The following is a 17,562-nucleotide window of genomic DNA, read 5'->3' as shown; positions in this document are numbered from 1 at the left end:
ATTAAGTTGATTAATGGATAATCATTTGATACCTACATAATTTTTACATAAAATAGAATACTTAAACATTGTTTACTAAGCATAGTTTTAAGTTTATATACTGTTCATTCTTATTTTTATATGCTACACAGAGGCAGTATCTTTGGGCCATGTTAATGGGTATGGCCATTTTCCTCTTTAGAAGAGATGGGTGTGTACACAGCAAGTTGTGCTACCTGTGTTCATGTGGCTCTGCTAATCTGCTATAATGCTTGTGGGTGAGAGATGGTTGTCAACTGTACTCCTCAAATTTTCTCTTTGAAATAGAATTATTTTGGTCAAAAGTTACAATTAAAACAAGTGTTTGAGAATTATATTATGAGCAATAGTGACAAATGGGTATATGCTCTTATTTTTCAAGGAAAAAGTAGTCTGTTCCTAAGGCAGTCGTTCACAAACTTTCTGTTCTCAGGACCTCTTGTACTCCAAAAACATTACTGAAGACTTCCAAAGATGTTTTTCATATGCATGTTCAAACTATCAATATTTACCATATTAGAAATTAAAACAAAATTTAAATATATTTACTTATAGAATCGACTTGAAATGAAGCTATTGCATGTTAATAACAACTTTATTATATTTTGAGACAGGGTCTTGCTTGGTCACCTCGGCTACAGTGTAGTGCCCTCATCATAGCTCACAGCAACCTCAAACTCCAGGGCTCAAGCAATCCTCCAGCCTCAGCCTCCTGAGTAGCTGGGACTATAGGCACATGCCACCACACCTGGCTAATTTTTGTATTTTTTGTAGAGATAGGGTCTCACTCTTGCTCCAGCTGGATCTTTAGTAAAAATAATTATATTTAAAAAATAAATAAGAAGATTGTTTCACATTTTTGCAAAGTTTCTTTATGCCTGATGTAATAGAAATAGCTAGATTCTCCTACCTGCTTCTGCATTCAATCTATTACAACATTACACATCATGTTGCCTCTGGAAAACTACATGTCTTGTTATTATGAAAATAGTTTTGACCTGGTAGATCCCCTAAAAGGCTGTCAGTTTGTTCCAGAACATAAAAATAACATAATGAAAGACAAACTTGGAAAGTGAATTTTATTCACCTTGGTTTAAACCTGAGTCTAAAATAAAGATATGTAATGTGTTAAAATTGTAGCAAAGTTATCCCAATTTTGATGGGCTTGCTTCCTTAGTTAACTGATTAATGCCTTCACCTACAATACAAAGGTTATTCTTTACTTTCTATGTAACCTGCCTAGATAGCAGATTCTGTGTTTTACCAGAATAATTTTCTGATGTTGTATTGTCTTTTTATTCTTTATTTTTGGTTATCTAATGGCAAACAAAGAACAAATTTCCTTACTTATCAAAGAGTTAAAGTTCTTTAGAATTGTGTTACACCTCCATGTTTATTTTTAAATGTTTGATCGTCACTTTGTTTAGATAGGTAACCAAGTATTGTTTCTCAGGCACCCATGATCCTAATTTAATCAAGTGCCCACTTTGCCTCTAACAACTTTTTTGATTTTACCTTTTAAAAATTGTACCCCAAATATAAAAGAGATAAAAACAAAACTTTCAGGATATCTTTTAAACCTAAAACTATCTTTGAGATTTTCAAAAGGACCCCTGGAAAATTGCAAAGATTATTCTTTCTCTGCATAAAGTGAGAAATGTTAGAAGTAATTAGGTTAGTTTGTTGTGTTACTATTGTAAGAGCTGCGTGAGAACAGTTGTAAAACCAGAAGAGATGCCCAGCCTTTTCTATGTTAAATTTTTATAGGTAAAACATTATGAATATAAGATTTCCAGAAATTGTATACTTTATGGGCAATTTCTGAAGATTTTTCACTGTCCTCCCTCTCCATAGCATTTTCACCCTTAAGATAAACACTAATTGTAACTCTTATAAACTACTTTCAACAATAGGAGGAATATCTAGACAGACATCAAAAGGATATAGGGACTGTGAACAACATTATAAACCAACCAGACCTAACAGATATACTTAGGACACTCCACCCAACAGAAGCGAAATACATATTCTTCTCAAGTGCTCATGGAACAGTCTTCAGGATAGACTATATGTTTGGCCACAAGACAAATCTCAACAAATTTAAAAAGATTAAAGTCATACAAAGTATATTCTCTGATCACCATGGAATGAAGCTAAAAATCAATAACAGAAAGAAAACTGGAGAATTTGCAAATATGTAGAATTTAAACAACATACTCTTAGACAACCAATGGGTCAAAAAAAATCACAAGGAAAATTAGAAAATACCTAGAGATGAATGAAAATGAAAACAACCTATCAAAAATTATGAGATATAATGAAGGTGGTGCCCAGAGAGAAATTTATAGCTATAATACAAAAAAGAAGAAAGATCTCAAATCAGTATCCTAACTTTAAACCTTGAGTAACTAGAAAAAGAAAACTAAAACCAAAGCTAGAAGAAAGGAAATAATAAAGATTAGAGATAAATGAAATAGAAAATAGAAAAATAATAGCATCAATGGAATCAAGAGTTGGTTCTTTGAAGACATGAACAAAATTGACAAACCTTTAGCTATACTCACAAAGAATAAAAGAAGACTCATTATTAGGAGACTCATTTACTTTTACAGAAATAAAAAGTATTATAAGAGATTACTATGAACTAATGTATGCCAACAAATTGATAACCTAGATAAAATGATAAATTTCTAGAAGCACACAAATTACTCAACTGACTTTAGAAGAAATAGAAAATCTCAGTAGACCTATAACAAGTAAAGGAATTGAATCAGTAATTAAAAACTTCCCAATAAACAAAAGTTAGGATGAGATGGCTTCACTGGTGAATTCTACCAAACATTTAAAGAAAAATAAACACCAATGCTTCTCAAACTCTTCCAAAAAACTGAAGAGGAGGGAACATTTACTAACTGATTCTATGAAGCCAGCATTACCTTGGTACCAAAGCCAGATGTAGACATCATGAGAAAAGAAAATTGCAAACCAATACAGTATATGAATATTGATTCAAAAGTCCACAACAGAATCATATTAAAGGATTATACACTACAACCAAGTGTGATTTATCCCAAGAGTGCAAGGGTGATTCAACATAAGCAAATTAATTAAAGCAATACACCACACCAGGCTGGGTGTGGTGGCTAACGCCTACAATCCCAGCACTTTGGGAGGCTGAGGCAGAAGGATCACTTGAAGCCAGTAATTCAAGACCAGCCTGGGCAACATAGTTGAGACCTTGTCTCTACAAAAAATACAAAAATTAGTCAGGCATGGTGGCACGCACCTATAGTCCCAGCTACTAGGGAGGCTGAGGCAGTAGGATCACCAGGAGTTCGAGGTTGTAGTGAGTGAGCTATGATGATGCCACTGTACTCTAGCTTGGGCAACAGAATGAGATCCTGTATCAAAAAATGTATGTGTGTGTGTATATATATATATACACACACACACACTCCACAGTAATAAAACAAAGGAAAAAACACATTACCATATCAATTGATGCAGAAAAGTCATTTGATGAAATTTGATAAAATCCAAGATCTTTTCATGATAAAAACACCCAGGAAAAAGAAGGGACTATTCTCAACCTGATAAAGGGCATTAAAAAAAACCCATAGTTAACACCATACTCAATGGTGAAAGAATTAAAGTTTTTCCCCTAAGATTAGGAACAAGACAGGATGCCCCCTTTCACCACTGCTATTCCACAATGTACTGGAAGTTCTAGCCAGCGAAATTTGGCAAGAAAAAGAAATAAAAGGCATTCAAATTGGAAAGGAAGAAGTGAAACTATCACTGTTCACAGATAACATGATCCTACATACAGAAAATCCTAAAGAAACAATAAGAAAGCTATGAATTCAGCAAAGTTGCAGGTGCAAGATCAACATGCAAATATCAGTTGTGTTTCTAAACATCAGCAATGAACAATCCAAAAAGGAAATTAAGAAAACAATTCATTTACAATAGCACCAAAAAGAACAAATTTAGCCAGGGAGGTGAAAGAACTGTACACTGATAACTATAAAATACTGATGAAGGACATTAAAGACCTAAATAAATGAAAAGACAGCCCATGTTTATGGATTGGAAGACTTAATATTGTTAAGATGTCAATACTACACTAAGCAATCCCTATCAAAATTCCAACAGCCTCTTTCTGCAGAAATTTTGCAATCCTCAAATTTATATGGCATTGTAAGTGGCCCCAAAGTCCAAACAATCTTGAAAAAGAAGAACAAAGTTGGAGGACCAACACTTCTCCATTTCAAAACTTACTACAAAGCTACAGTAATCAAAATGGTATGGTACTACCATAAGGACAGACATACAGACCAATGGAATAGAATTGAGAGTCCACTTATAAGCCAATACATTTATGGCCAACTGATTTTCAACAAGGGTGTCAAGACCATTAAATGGGGAAAAGAATAGTCTCTTCAATAAATGGTGCATGAGCAAGTGGATTTCCACAGGCAAAATAATGAAGCTGGAAGCCTACCATATAACCGAGTACAAAAATGAACTCAAAATGGATCAGTGACTTAAACATATCAACTAAAGCCATAAAACTCTTAGAATAAATACATAGGGGTAAATCTTCATGACCTTGGATTTGGCAATAGATTCTTAGATATGATACCAAAAGGATGAGCAACAAAAGAAATGGTAGATAAAATGAACTTCATAAAATTAAAAACTTTTGTACATCAAAGAACATTATCAAGAAAGTGAAAGACAACATATAGGAGAAAGTATTTGCAAATCATATACCTTATAATGGTTTAATATGCAGAATATATAAAGAAATCCTACAACTCAACAACAAAAACAGAAACAGCCCAATTTTAAAAATGAGCAAAAGACCTGAATAGACAAGTCCCCTTCCCTCCAAAGATGATATACAAATGGCCAATAAGCACATGAAAAAAAGTCTAACATCATTAGTCATTAGGGAAATGCAAATAAACCATGAGGTAACATTCCACATGCTAGGATGGTTATAATAATTAAAAAATGGGCTGGGCGGGGTGACACATGCCAGTAATCTTAGTACTTTGGGAGCTGAGGACAGAGGATTGCTTGAGGCCAGGAGTTGAAGACCAGCCTGAGCAACATAGCAAGATCCCATCTCTACAAAAAAATTTTTTTAAATTAGCCAGGTGTGGTGGCACATGCCTGTAGTCCCAACTACACAGGAGGATGAGGCAGGAGGATTGCTTGAGCCCAGGAGTCTGAGGTTGTAGTGAGCTATGATGATGCCACTGCACTCTAGACTGGGCAACACAGCGAGACAATGTCTAAGGAAGGAAGAAAGGAAGGAAGGAAGGAAGGAAGGAAGGAAGGAAGGAAGGAAGGAAGGAAGGAAGGAAGGAAGGAAGGAAGGAAGGAGTGAAGGGAAAAAAGAAACAGGGAGGGGGGAAGGAAGGAAGGGAGGGAAGGAATACTTGAATCTACATGTTGGAAAAGTACACTATGTTCCAGAAAAAACTAACACAGAATATTCAACACTAACTCATTTCCTAGTAGGGTATGTTCTGTTACCATATATCTTTTTGATTAATAGATACTACTTTTTTATATATATTACTAGTATTTATTTGTTTATTTATTTTACTTTTTTATTATTATTTCAGCATATTGTGGGGGTACAAAAGTTTAGGTTATGTATATTGCCCTTGCCCACCTAATAGATACTACTTTTAAAAGCAGTTTTAGATTCACAGCAAAACTGTACAGAAAGTACATAGAGTTCCCACATACCCTTGCACCTCCCCCCTACAGCATCCTCTACTATCAACATCCCACATTGAATTGGTACATTAGTTACAATTGATGAACCAACATTGATGCATCATTTTCAAAATTCATAATTTACATTAGGGTTCACTCTATATGTACATTTTATGGGTTTTGACAAATGTATAATGATATGTGTCCACCATTATAGTATCATACAGAATAGTTTCCCTGCCCTAAAAATTCCCTGTGCTCCACCTACTCATCCCTACCTCCCTTCCCTCAAGCTCCTGGCCAATCACTGATTTTTTTTACTGTTTCTACAGTTTTGCCTTTTCCAGAATATCAAATATTTGGAATCATACAATATGCAGCTTTTTCTACATTGGCTTCTTTCACTGAGTAATATGCATTTAAGGTTCCTCCATGTATTTTTGTGGCTTTATAGTGCTGAATAATATTTCATTGCACGACTGTACCACATTTTAAAACATCCATTCACCTGTTAAAGGACATCTTGGTTGCTTCCAAGTTTTGGCAATTGTGAATAAAGCTGCTATAAACATCCCCATGTAGGTTTTGGGGTGGTTATAGGTTTTCACTCTTTTAGATAAATACCAAAAGGAGTGTGATTGCTGGGTCATATGGTAAGACTATGTTAATTTTGTAAGAAATGCCAAACTGTCTTCCAAAGTTGCTCTACCATTTTGCATTCCTACCCGCAATGAATGAGAGCTCCTGTTGCTCTGTATCCTCACCAGCATTTGGTGTTGTCAGTGTTTTGGATTTGGTCATTCTAATAGATGTGTAGTGGTATCTTATCATGGTTCTAATTTAAAATTCCCTAATGACTGTGTATTTGTGTGTGTTCTAGGAACACAGCTAGACTGTATGTGTGTGTGTATATATGTATACACACACATACCTAGGTTACATATATAGATATATATTTTTATCTACATATTTATATCTCTGTCTCTATATCTATAGCTAGTCTAGCTGTGTGTATACATATATATATGAACATATAACTAGATTGTAGATATAGATATATATATATACATGGAGAGGGAGAGAGAGAGATCTTTATTTCTCTCTCTCTATCTATAGTCTAGTTGCATTCCTAGAAAGAAGAAATTGATTTTTTTAGTGGACAGCTAGCATTCTGACATACTTTTGTTAATAAATGTCATTGAGACTATGAATTTGCTCTGAGTACTGCTTTAGCACTTTAGATTCTGGTATAAGGTATTTTAATTATCATTATTTTCTAGGTATTTTGTAGTTTTGGTTTTTAAAAATGCCCAGGTGGTAGGGTGCCTTTTATGATTTCTTTATTAATACCTAATTTTTACATTATGATCAGATAATGTCTATTTTATTTATGTGTCTTGGAATTTATTGAAGTTTTCCTTGTCATCAATTTTGTAAATATTCAAAGGGCATATAAAAAGAATATGTGTTTTCTGTTGTCAGGATACAGAGTATATTTTCAGACTATGGAGTATATTTCCATTAAATATTCTATAGTAAGTATTTTATTTAGGTCTTCTCTATCTTTACTTTTTGTTTTTATTGATTTAAATAACTGTCATAGGTTGAAAGAGGTAAATTAAATTTTATGTGTTTATGTCCCTCCTTATAATTCCTGTAATTTGATACCAAAATCTGTCAAAGACATGACACATGCACAAAAAGAAAATGACAGACCAATAATTTCTAAATGTTAGGAAACAATTCATCAACATATTAAAATAAGAACACACCATGACAAAATAGGGTTTATTGCAGGAATGCAATGGTGACTTAATTTTAGGAAATCTATTACTATAATTCAATATATTAATAGTTCAAAAGAGAAAAATCATATGATTACCTACATAAAGTCTGAAAAAGCATGTAATTCAATTCAATATCCATTGATTTTAACAAAATCTAAAACAGGAATAAATGGACACTATAAAAATGTCTATCTAAACCTAAAAGACAATATCATCTTTAATGAGGAAACAGTATCAAGCTATTATATAACTTCAAAAGGTTGACTACTATTTAGACCATTTTATAAGAAAATATTAGCAATATCTGATATCTTGATTGTGATTTGGAAGACTATAGCCTACATTTAGTCAGAGTTAAAGCTTGATTAAATTAGACATTAAATCTAGCAACCAAAGAGCAATAATGACATGTTGAACAATAAAATATTATATTTTCATAAAAAGAAAATTTAAAAATATTCTTGCTCCAAGCAGTGTGTTATGGAGTCAAAATAATGACATACAGTGGAGAAAAATCAGTTCTTAAATAATCATTTGACTGGTGACAAAAACTTGGTAATTCAGATTCTAAACTGCCTTCATAACTGTGTTACCGAACATCCAGTTTTCACTGTACCTGTTTGTTTCAGGAGATTCCAGATGTCATTGCATTTATGGATCTGCTCAAGTGCACGATTTAGTAACCTGGTCTATTTGGCAAAAATGCAGCAAGATAATTAGTCTCAACAAAAAAGAACTTTAAGCAAATTAATATAATCTCATATCATTTTCATTAAAAACAGCTAAAAATAAAATGATAGAAAAATGATAGTTTAAACTGAACATTTTGGATTTATATAGAAATGTTAGCCTCTATTTGCACTTTTCCCCAGAAAATGAGGATTAAATGGAAAACCTTGAGCATTGTCCACTTCTTTAATAATCTAGAACAGAAGAGAAATACTTTCAGAATGGTGGTGTGAGGAGCTCCATGGACCCTCTCCCCAGCCAAATGATCATAACTGGTGAGAATTATAAAACATCATATAAAGGCTCAGAAAATTGCCCTGAGGGCATAGAGAAAATGGAGAAACATTTATTCCAGGAAATTTGCTAAGACCCAGTAAGAACAGTGAGAAGCTGTGACATTTAAGCCATGACCCACTCACCAACCCCCAGCTCAGTGTGATGTAAGCACTACTTTAGGTAGGTGTGGCCGCCAAGGAGATGGGACTCTCTCTATCCCTAGCTTCCAGACTAGGAATTCCCGGGAGGGCCAGATTTACCGCACTTCTCATCCCCCCTGTCTGTATTGTAGAAGCTCTATTATAAAGAAGCATAGCTGAGAGGCCTTGGAGCTCTCTCTCTCTGCCCAGCCCTCATTTATAGGGCAAAAGCTTTACCCCAGGAATGGTAGGTTCAGAATATGGGGTCTCAGTTGCTCTCATCTCAGCTTGCTTATAGGATAATTTCCATGCTGGGAGAGGCAAGCCAAGAATATCAGGGACTACAACTGTTACCCAGTCCTCCATTCAAAAGAGCTGGACTATCACTCTCAGAGAAGTGGGCCATTATCCCTGCCCCTAGCTCTAAGACAGTGGTTCAGAGTTTCTGCCCAGTATGAGAGGCAGGTCATTAGGAGAGTGAACTCGTAGAGCTCCCTAAAGGAAATGACTAATTGGAACAGAGCCTGGGGAAGTTCAAGTCTAAAGATACTATAAAAAATCATGGAGATTCTGGTAACGAGTAAATTATGAGGAAGCTGGTAGCTCAATGATATCAACAAACAAAACAAAGGAACAACTAGAAGTTCACAGAGTGAACCCAGTGAAGAGATAACTAAGAAGATCCCTACTCCTTCAAAGGGGCCTTATTTTAATGGAACAGGCTGTGAAGCAATTTATGCCCAAGAGTATTTTCAAAACACACATACATACAAACAGAGCAATCACCTAGCAATTAGTCAGGACTAACTGGATGTGATACCAATAGAAGACCATCTAGAGATTAAATCTAGAGGAAGATCAGGGAAAGAGATAGTAAAAAAGAACCCTGCTAAAACCACTGTCATCCCTTATTAGGGGGAAGGGTCAGGGGGACTGCACAGGCAAAGACTGTGCCTTCTGAGGAGTGATAGCAGAGTCTAAATATTATGGGAGAAATAGATGTAACTGAACTAGCCAGCCAATTCACTAAACAAATAAAGAAGCAAACATTAACAGCAACAAGCCCCACAGAGATATATTATCTAAAATGCCCAGTTTTCAACAAAAAATTACAAGATATACAAAGATACAGGAAAATGTGACCCATACACAGGAAAAAAGCAGGAAATAGCAATTGACTTTGAAAAGGCCCAGATGTTAAACTTAGCAGACACAGAATACAAAGAAGGAATTTTAAGTTTGTTCAAATAATTAAAGGAAACCATAATTAAAGAAGGAAGGTATGGCCGGAAGTAGTGGCTCATACCTGTAATCCCAGCACTTTGGGAGGTCAAGGCAGGATTGCTTAAGGCCAGAAATTCAAGACCAGCCTGAGTAACATAGTGAGACTCTGTCTCTACAAAAAAAAAAAAAAAAAAAAAAAAACCCCCAAATTAGCTGGGCATGGTGGGAAGCACCAGTTACTCAGGAGGCTGAAGCAGGAGGATTGCTTGAGCGCAGGAGTTGGAGGTTGCAGTGAGCTCTAATGACACCATTGCGCTCTACCTGGGGCAACAGAGTGAAACCCTGTCTGGGGGGGGGGGAAGAGAAGGGAGGTTTGATAACAATGTTTATTAAATGTAGAATCACAATGAAGAGACAGAAATTATAAAACTCAAATGAAAATTCTGTGATTGAGAATTATAATAACTGAAATAAAAAAATTCACCAGAGGAGATCAACACTAGGTTTAAATTGGCAGAAGGAATTAGCAAACATCAAGACAGATCAATACAGATTATGAAATATGAAAAGCATAATGAAAAAGAAGAAAAATAAACAAAGCCTCAGTAAAATGGGGACACCACTAAGCACACCAACATATACACAATGGAATTACCAAAAGGATAGAAGAGAGCAGAAAAAAGTAGTTTTAAAAAATGGCTTGAAAACTGCCAATTTTAATGAAAAACATTCGTCTACACATCCAAGAAACCCAACAAACTCTAGGCAAGATGAACAAATGTAGAGATGCAACCCAGATACATTACGGTTAAAAGAATAAATGACAAAAACAAAGAGAAAAATTTGAAAGTAGCAAGAGAAAAATGATTCATCACATACAAGGGAATCCCATTTAGGATCAGCAACTGATTTCTCATTAAAAACAGTAGAGGCCAGAAGGCATTGGGATCCAAAGTGATCAAAGAAAATAACAGTTCACCTATAATCTATTACCCAGCAAAACTATCACTCAGAACTTAAAGTGAAATAAAGACATTCCCAGATAAACAAAAGCTGAGAGAATCTGTTGCTAAAAGAAGATCTTTTAGGCTAAAAGCAAGTGACATCAGACAGTAATTTGAATCCAAATGAAAAAATAAAGAGCACCAATAAAAGTAACTATGTAATTATAAAAGATAGTATAAATGCAGATTTCTTCTTCTCTTAACTGTTTCAAAAAGTAATTGCATTGTATATACACACACATATGTGTGTGTATATATGTATTGTTGGGCCTATAACATATAGAAATGTAATATATTTGACAATAACAGCACAAAAGAGACAGGTGGGAAGAAAGCTGTTTTGGAGTAAGGAAATGAGACCATATGGTAACTCTAATCTACAGGAAAAAATGAAGAAAAGCAGAAATACTAAATAAGATGGTTAATATAAAAAGCCATAATATATACTTGCTCTCCGTTCTTCTGTAAGTTCATTTAAAAGACAAAAAATTATATTAAGTGATACAATAAGATGTATTATTGTGTTCGAAATCCATATAGATGAAATATGTATAACAAAATAGCACAAAAAAAGTAAAGAGAAGAGAGCTAGTAGGAATAACATTTCTATGTCTTACTGGAATTACATTCATAACTTGATGTAGATCCTGATAAATTAAGATCTATATTGCAAGGTAAGCATGGTGATGCATGCCTGTAGTCCCAGCTACTCCAGAGGCTAAGGGAGGAGGATTGCTAGAGTCCAGGAGTTCAAGACCAGCCTGGGCAACAAAACAAGACTCTATCTCTCTTTATCTTTTTATTTTAATTTTTTTAGAGATGAAATCTAGCTTTCTTGCTCAGGCTGGAGTACAGTGGTGTGATCATAGCACACTGCAGCCTTGAACTCCTGGGTGCAAGTGATTCTCCCATTTCAGTCTCCAAAATAGCTGGGACTATAGGTGCATGCCACCATACCTGGATACCTTTTAAAATGTTTTTAGAGATGGGGTCATTCAGGTTGGTCTCAAACTCCTGGCCTTTAAGTGATCCTTCCACTTCAGCCTCCTGAGCCGCTGCACCTGGTAAGACTCCATCTCATTAAAAGAAAAAAAAGAGATTTCCATTATAAGCCCTAGAGTGACTACTAAGAAAGTAACTCAAAAAATATTGTGTAAAAACTCATTAAAGGAACTAAAATGTTGTATTAGAAAACATTCACAAAAGAAAGGCATAAAGGAGAAAAACAAGAACAAAAAATACATGAAACATACAGAACTAAAAAGTAAAATGGCAGAAGTAAATTCAACCGCAAAAATAATAACATTAAACGTGATTGGAGTAAACAATCTAATAAAAGGCAAAGACAGTCACATTGTATGAAAAAACATAATCCAAATATATTCTGTCTACAGGAGACATGCATTAGATTCAAAGATACATATAAGTTGATTGTAAAAGGGAAAAACCTATGCTATGGAAGCATTGACCATAAAAATGTTAGAGTAACAATACTAACATAAGACAAAAGTAAACTTTAAAACAAAAAAAAATTACTGAAGACAAAGAGGGAAATTTAATAATGCTAAAAGGGCCAATCCATCAGGAATATATAGCAATTATAAACATATATGCACCTAACAATAGAGCCCCAAAATACATGAAGTAAAAATGGACAGAATTGAAGGGAGAAAAAGATAATTCAACAATAAAAGTTGCAGACTTCAATACCCCAATTTATTTTTTTTGAGACAAGGTATCATTCTATTGCCTGGGCTATAGTGCAGTAGCATCATCATAGCTCATTGCAACCTCAAATTCCTGGGCTCAAATGATCCTCCTGCCTCAGCTTCCTGAGTAGCTGGGACTACAGGCTCATGCCACCATGCCCGGCTAATTTTTCTATTTTTTGTAGAGACAGAGTCTTGCTCTTCCTCAGGCTGGTCTCGAACTCCTGGCCTCAAGCAATCCTCCCACCTCAGCCTCCCAAAGTGCTGGGATTACAGGAGGGAGCTACTGTGCCCAGCCAGTGATATTGCACTTTTTTTTTGAGACAGGGTCTTGCTCTGTTGCCCAGGCTAGAGTGCAGTGAGATCATCATAACTCACTGCAACCTCAAGTTCCTGGGCTCAAGCGATCCTCCTGCCTCAGCCTCCCAAGTAGCTGGGACTATAGGCATGTACCACCATGCCTGGATAATTTTTCTGTTTTTTGTAGACATAGGGTCTTGCTCTTGCTCAGACTGGTCTCAAACTCCTGGCCTCAAGTGATCCTCTGCCTCAGCCTCCCAAAGTGCTAGGATTACAGGTGTGATCCACCACACCCAGGAAATACCCCACTTTAAATAAAGGATAGAATAACTAGGCAGAAAATCATCAAGGATATAGAAGACTTGAACATCACTATAAAGCTACCAGTCCTAACAAGGATCCATAAAACATTCCACCAACCCAAGCAGAATAAACATTCTTCTCAAGCTCATATAGCACTTTCTCCAAGATAGCTCATATGATAGGCCATAACACAAACTTCAAATTAATTTAAAATAACTGAAGTCATACAAAGTACGTATTCTGACCACAGTGGAATAAAAGTAGAAATCAATAAGAGAAAAAGATTTGGGAAGTTCACAAATATGTGGGTATTGAACAAAAGATGCCTTAATAACCTATGGGTCAAAGAAGAAATCACAATGAAAATGAGAAAATACTTTCAGATGAATGAAAAGAAAAACACAACATACCAAAATTTCCAGGATGTAGCTAATGCAGTTCTTAGAGGGAAATTTATATTATAGCTGTAAAAGTTGATACTAAAAAGAAGATATATCTCAAATCAATTTCTACTTTAAGAAATTGGAAAAACAAAAGAAAATTAAACCTTAAGCAAGCAGAGGGAAGAAAATAATAAAGATTAGAGTAGAAATTAATGAAATAGAGGCTAGAAACACAATAGAAAAAAAAAGCTGGTCCTTGAAAAAGATCAACAAAATTGACAAACCTTTGTCTATATTGACCAAGAATGAAAGAGAGAAGACACAAATAACTAAAATTAGGATTGAAAGAGGAGGCATCACTACTAACCTTACAGAAATAAAAAAGGATTATAAGGGGAATACTATGAAAAACTGTAGGCCAACGAATTAGATAAATTAGATGTAGTGGATAAATTTCTAGAAAGATAAACTACTGAAATTGATTCAAGAGGAAATAGAAAATCTGAATAGACTACAAAAAGTAAAGAAGTGAAAAATCTATAATCTGAAAACTATGAAACATTGTTGAAAAATTAAAACCTAAACAAATGAAAGGATAGTTCATATCCATGGATCAGAAACCTTAATATTATTAAGATCACAATACTACCCAAACTGATCAACAGTTTCAATATAACCCTATCAAAATCACAGCTGGCTTTTGTGCAGAAATCAATAAATTAATCCTAATGTGAATATGGAAATTAAAGGGACCCAGAATAGCCAAAACAATCTTGAAAAATAAGGCCAGGCATGGAGGTGCATGCCTGTACTCCCAGCTACTCAGGAGGCTGAGGAAAGAGGATTGCTTGAACTCAGGAGTTTGAGGTTACAGTGAGCTACAATGATGCCACTACACTCTACCTGGGGCAACAGAGCAAGATTCTGTCTCAAAAAAAAAAAAAGAAAGAAAGAAAAATAAGAACAAAGGTAGAGGACTAATACCTCCCTATTTCAAAGCTTACTACAAAACTATACAAATTAAAGCAGCATGGTATTGCCATATGGATAGGCATAGACATCAATGGAATCAAATTGAAATTCTAGAAATAAATCTCATTATGGTAAATTGATTTTCAACAATGATGCCAAGATAATTCAATGGGAAAAAATAGTCTTCAACAGTATTTCTAGGACAAATGGATATTCAAATGCAATATAATAAAGTTGGGGCTGGGCACGGTGGCTCATGCCTGTAATCCTAGCACTCTGGGAGGCTGAGGTGGGTGGATTGCTCAAGGTCAGGAGTTCAAGACCAGCCTGAGCAAGAGCGAGACCCCATCTCTACTAAAAATAGGAAGAAATTATATGGCCAACTAAAATATATATAGAAAAAAAATTAGCCGGGCATGGTGGTACATGCCTGTAGTCCCAGCTACTCGGGAGGCTGAGGCAGGAGGATCGCTTAAGCCCAAGAGTTTGAGGTTGCTGTGAGCTAGGCTGACACCACGGCACTCACTCTAGCCTGGGCAACAAAGCAAGACTCTGTCTCAAAAAAAAAAAATAATATAGTTGGACTCCTATTTCACACTGTACACAAAATTAACTCAAAATGGATCATAGACCTAAGTGTAAGAGCTGAAAATATAAAACTCTTAGCAGAAAATATAGAGGTAAACTTTTATGACTTTGGATTAGGAAATGGTCTTAGATGTGATACCAAAAGCACAAGCAATAACAATAAAATAAATAAAATGGATATCATCAAAATTAAAAATGTGTTTCAAGGAGTACTAGCAAGAAAGGGAAAAGAAAACCCACAGAATATGATAAAATAATTGCAAATCATATATTTGATAAGTCTAATATCAAAAATATCTAAAGGATTATTACAACTCATGGTAAAAAAACAAATAGCCCAATTAAAAATGAGCAAAAAAATTTCAGTAGACATTTTCCAAACAAGATATATAAATGATCAATAAGCACATGAAAAGATGCTAGACTCCATTAGTCAGGGAAATACAAATCAAAACCGTAATGAGATATCACTTTACACTCACTAGGATGGCTATAATCCAAAAAACCTAATAACAAGTGGTAATAAGGAAGTAGAGAAACTGGAACCCTCATTCAGTGCTGGTGGGAATGTCAAATGGTGCATTTACTTTGGAAAACTCTGGCAGTTCTTCAAATGATTAAACACAGAGTTACCATATCATTCAGCAATTCCACTCCTATGTATATACTCAAAAGAAATGAAAATGTCCACACAAAATATGTACATGAATGTTCATCACAGCATTATTCATAAAAGCTGAAAATTGGAAACAACATAAATGCCCATCAATGAATGAATGGATAAACAAAATGTGGTACATCCCTACAATGGAATATTATTCAGCCATAAAAAGGAATGAAATACTGATACACACTAAAACATGAAGAAACTTGAAAACATAATTTAAAGATTTATAAAAGGAACCAGTAAGAAAAGACTATAAATTTTATGACATTTATATGAAATACCCAGAATAGGCAAATCTATAGAGACAGAAAATAGGTTAGTGGTTGCCTAGTGCTGGTGGTAGAGATGAGGAGTGACTGCTAATGGGTAAAGGGTTTCTTTTTATGGCGATGAAAATGTTCTAAAATTAGGTTGCATTGATAGTTGCACAATTCTGTGAATTTTTTTAAAGACCATTAAATTGTACATTTAAATGGGTGAATTGTAAGTTGTATGAATTATATACTTCAATAAGTCTGTTAAAAAATAATCTAGGACAGGGATCAAGACAATTTTTCTATAAAAGGCTAGACAGTAAATATTTTAGGCTTTGCCAGTCACATATACTCTTTTTCATATATTTTTCATTTTAAATTACAACCTTTTACAAATGCAAAAAATGTAAAAACTATTCTTAGCTCTCACGCTGTACAAAAACATACCATGGGCCTAATTTGGCCAGTTGGCAGTAGTTTACCCAGCCCTATTCTAGGAAAAAGTTATAGCTCCTTGACAAATTACAATTACTATATGTTTTTAAAGTATCCCTCACTTCTCCTAACTCATAATGAGAAGGACAGAGACAATGTTGATAGGAGCATGCAGTCTATCTATATTCCTTCATCACCTATTTACTTGGAAATATCCCAATTTATGAGGGTTTACAGAACAGGGAGCAGATATATATAGTAGAATTCAAGAAGTATGCTGTAGAGAGACAGAGTACCACAGTCTAATCCATAGGGAACACACTTAGATGATGAAAGGCAGAAGTATATTTTCATTTATCTAAATAGACATCCTTTCAAAAGCAAAGATTATAGAAGGGTTACTAAGTTATAGAGTTCTTAGGAAACATAGATGTATACAAGGGAAAGAACATAGAATAAAAAAGAACATTTGTTAGAAACAAAGAAAATAATTAAGGACTATTCTTAAGAATTTATGAAATTTCCCTCATGTCAATCTGATCTCTATTCACTGAGAGAAAAAAATTTAACAAACTCAGGACTACAAACTGAAAAGGAAGAACTTTTAGAAAGTTAAAAGCATTATATAAAAACAAGATTTATTATTATTTTTTAGTAAAGCAAAAGTTCCTATTGAGAATTAAATTACATTTACCTTTACCTAGTAAGAAGCAGAATTGTTTTCTTGTTTGTTTTGCTCTGGGACAGGTAGATTATTTTCTCATCTTCTTTTAAAATGGAAAGACTTCTTAAGAGAGGGCACTTTACTTCTCATAAACAAGGATTTTGTCTTCTTTATCTCTGTGTCCCCAGTACCTAGCACAGTGCTTGGGTGCTGAAATGTTTTCTTGAGCTGAACTCAACAAGGGAAGGGAAAGGAAGGGAAATACACTGGCAGAGATCTGGTGAGAGTTTGTTTCAGATCTAAAGAGTAACATAAAAGAAGAGATTCACTGTCTGGGGGATGGGCACACTTGTAGCTCTGACTTGGACAGTGT

At 34.7% G+C, this 17,562-nt stretch overlaps 1 protein-coding gene across 2 annotated transcripts in view; it reads right to left on the bottom strand.

Annotated features, from left to right (window-relative positions):
• TEX11 (testis expressed 11) overlaps positions 1-17,562 on the bottom strand; it is a 278,253-nt gene that overhangs the window by 30,172 nt on the left and 230,519 nt on the right. For both annotated transcript variants that reach the window (XM_045538676.1, XM_045538677.1), the window contains one exon: positions 8,158-8,230. In XM_045538676.1, coding sequence (XP_045394632.1) covers positions 8,158-8,230 — 73 coding nt within the window. The remainder of the gene's footprint in view (positions 1-8,157; positions 8,231-17,562) is intronic.

This window comes from Lemur catta, chromosome X (assembly GCF_020740605.2).
Source record: "Lemur catta isolate mLemCat1 chromosome X, mLemCat1.pri, whole genome shotgun sequence".
Taxonomy (NCBI): Eukaryota; Metazoa; Chordata; class Mammalia; order Primates; family Lemuridae; genus Lemur; species Lemur catta.
The sequence above is the reverse complement of the archived record's forward strand: the minus strand, read 5'-3'. Positions and strand labels throughout refer to the sequence as shown.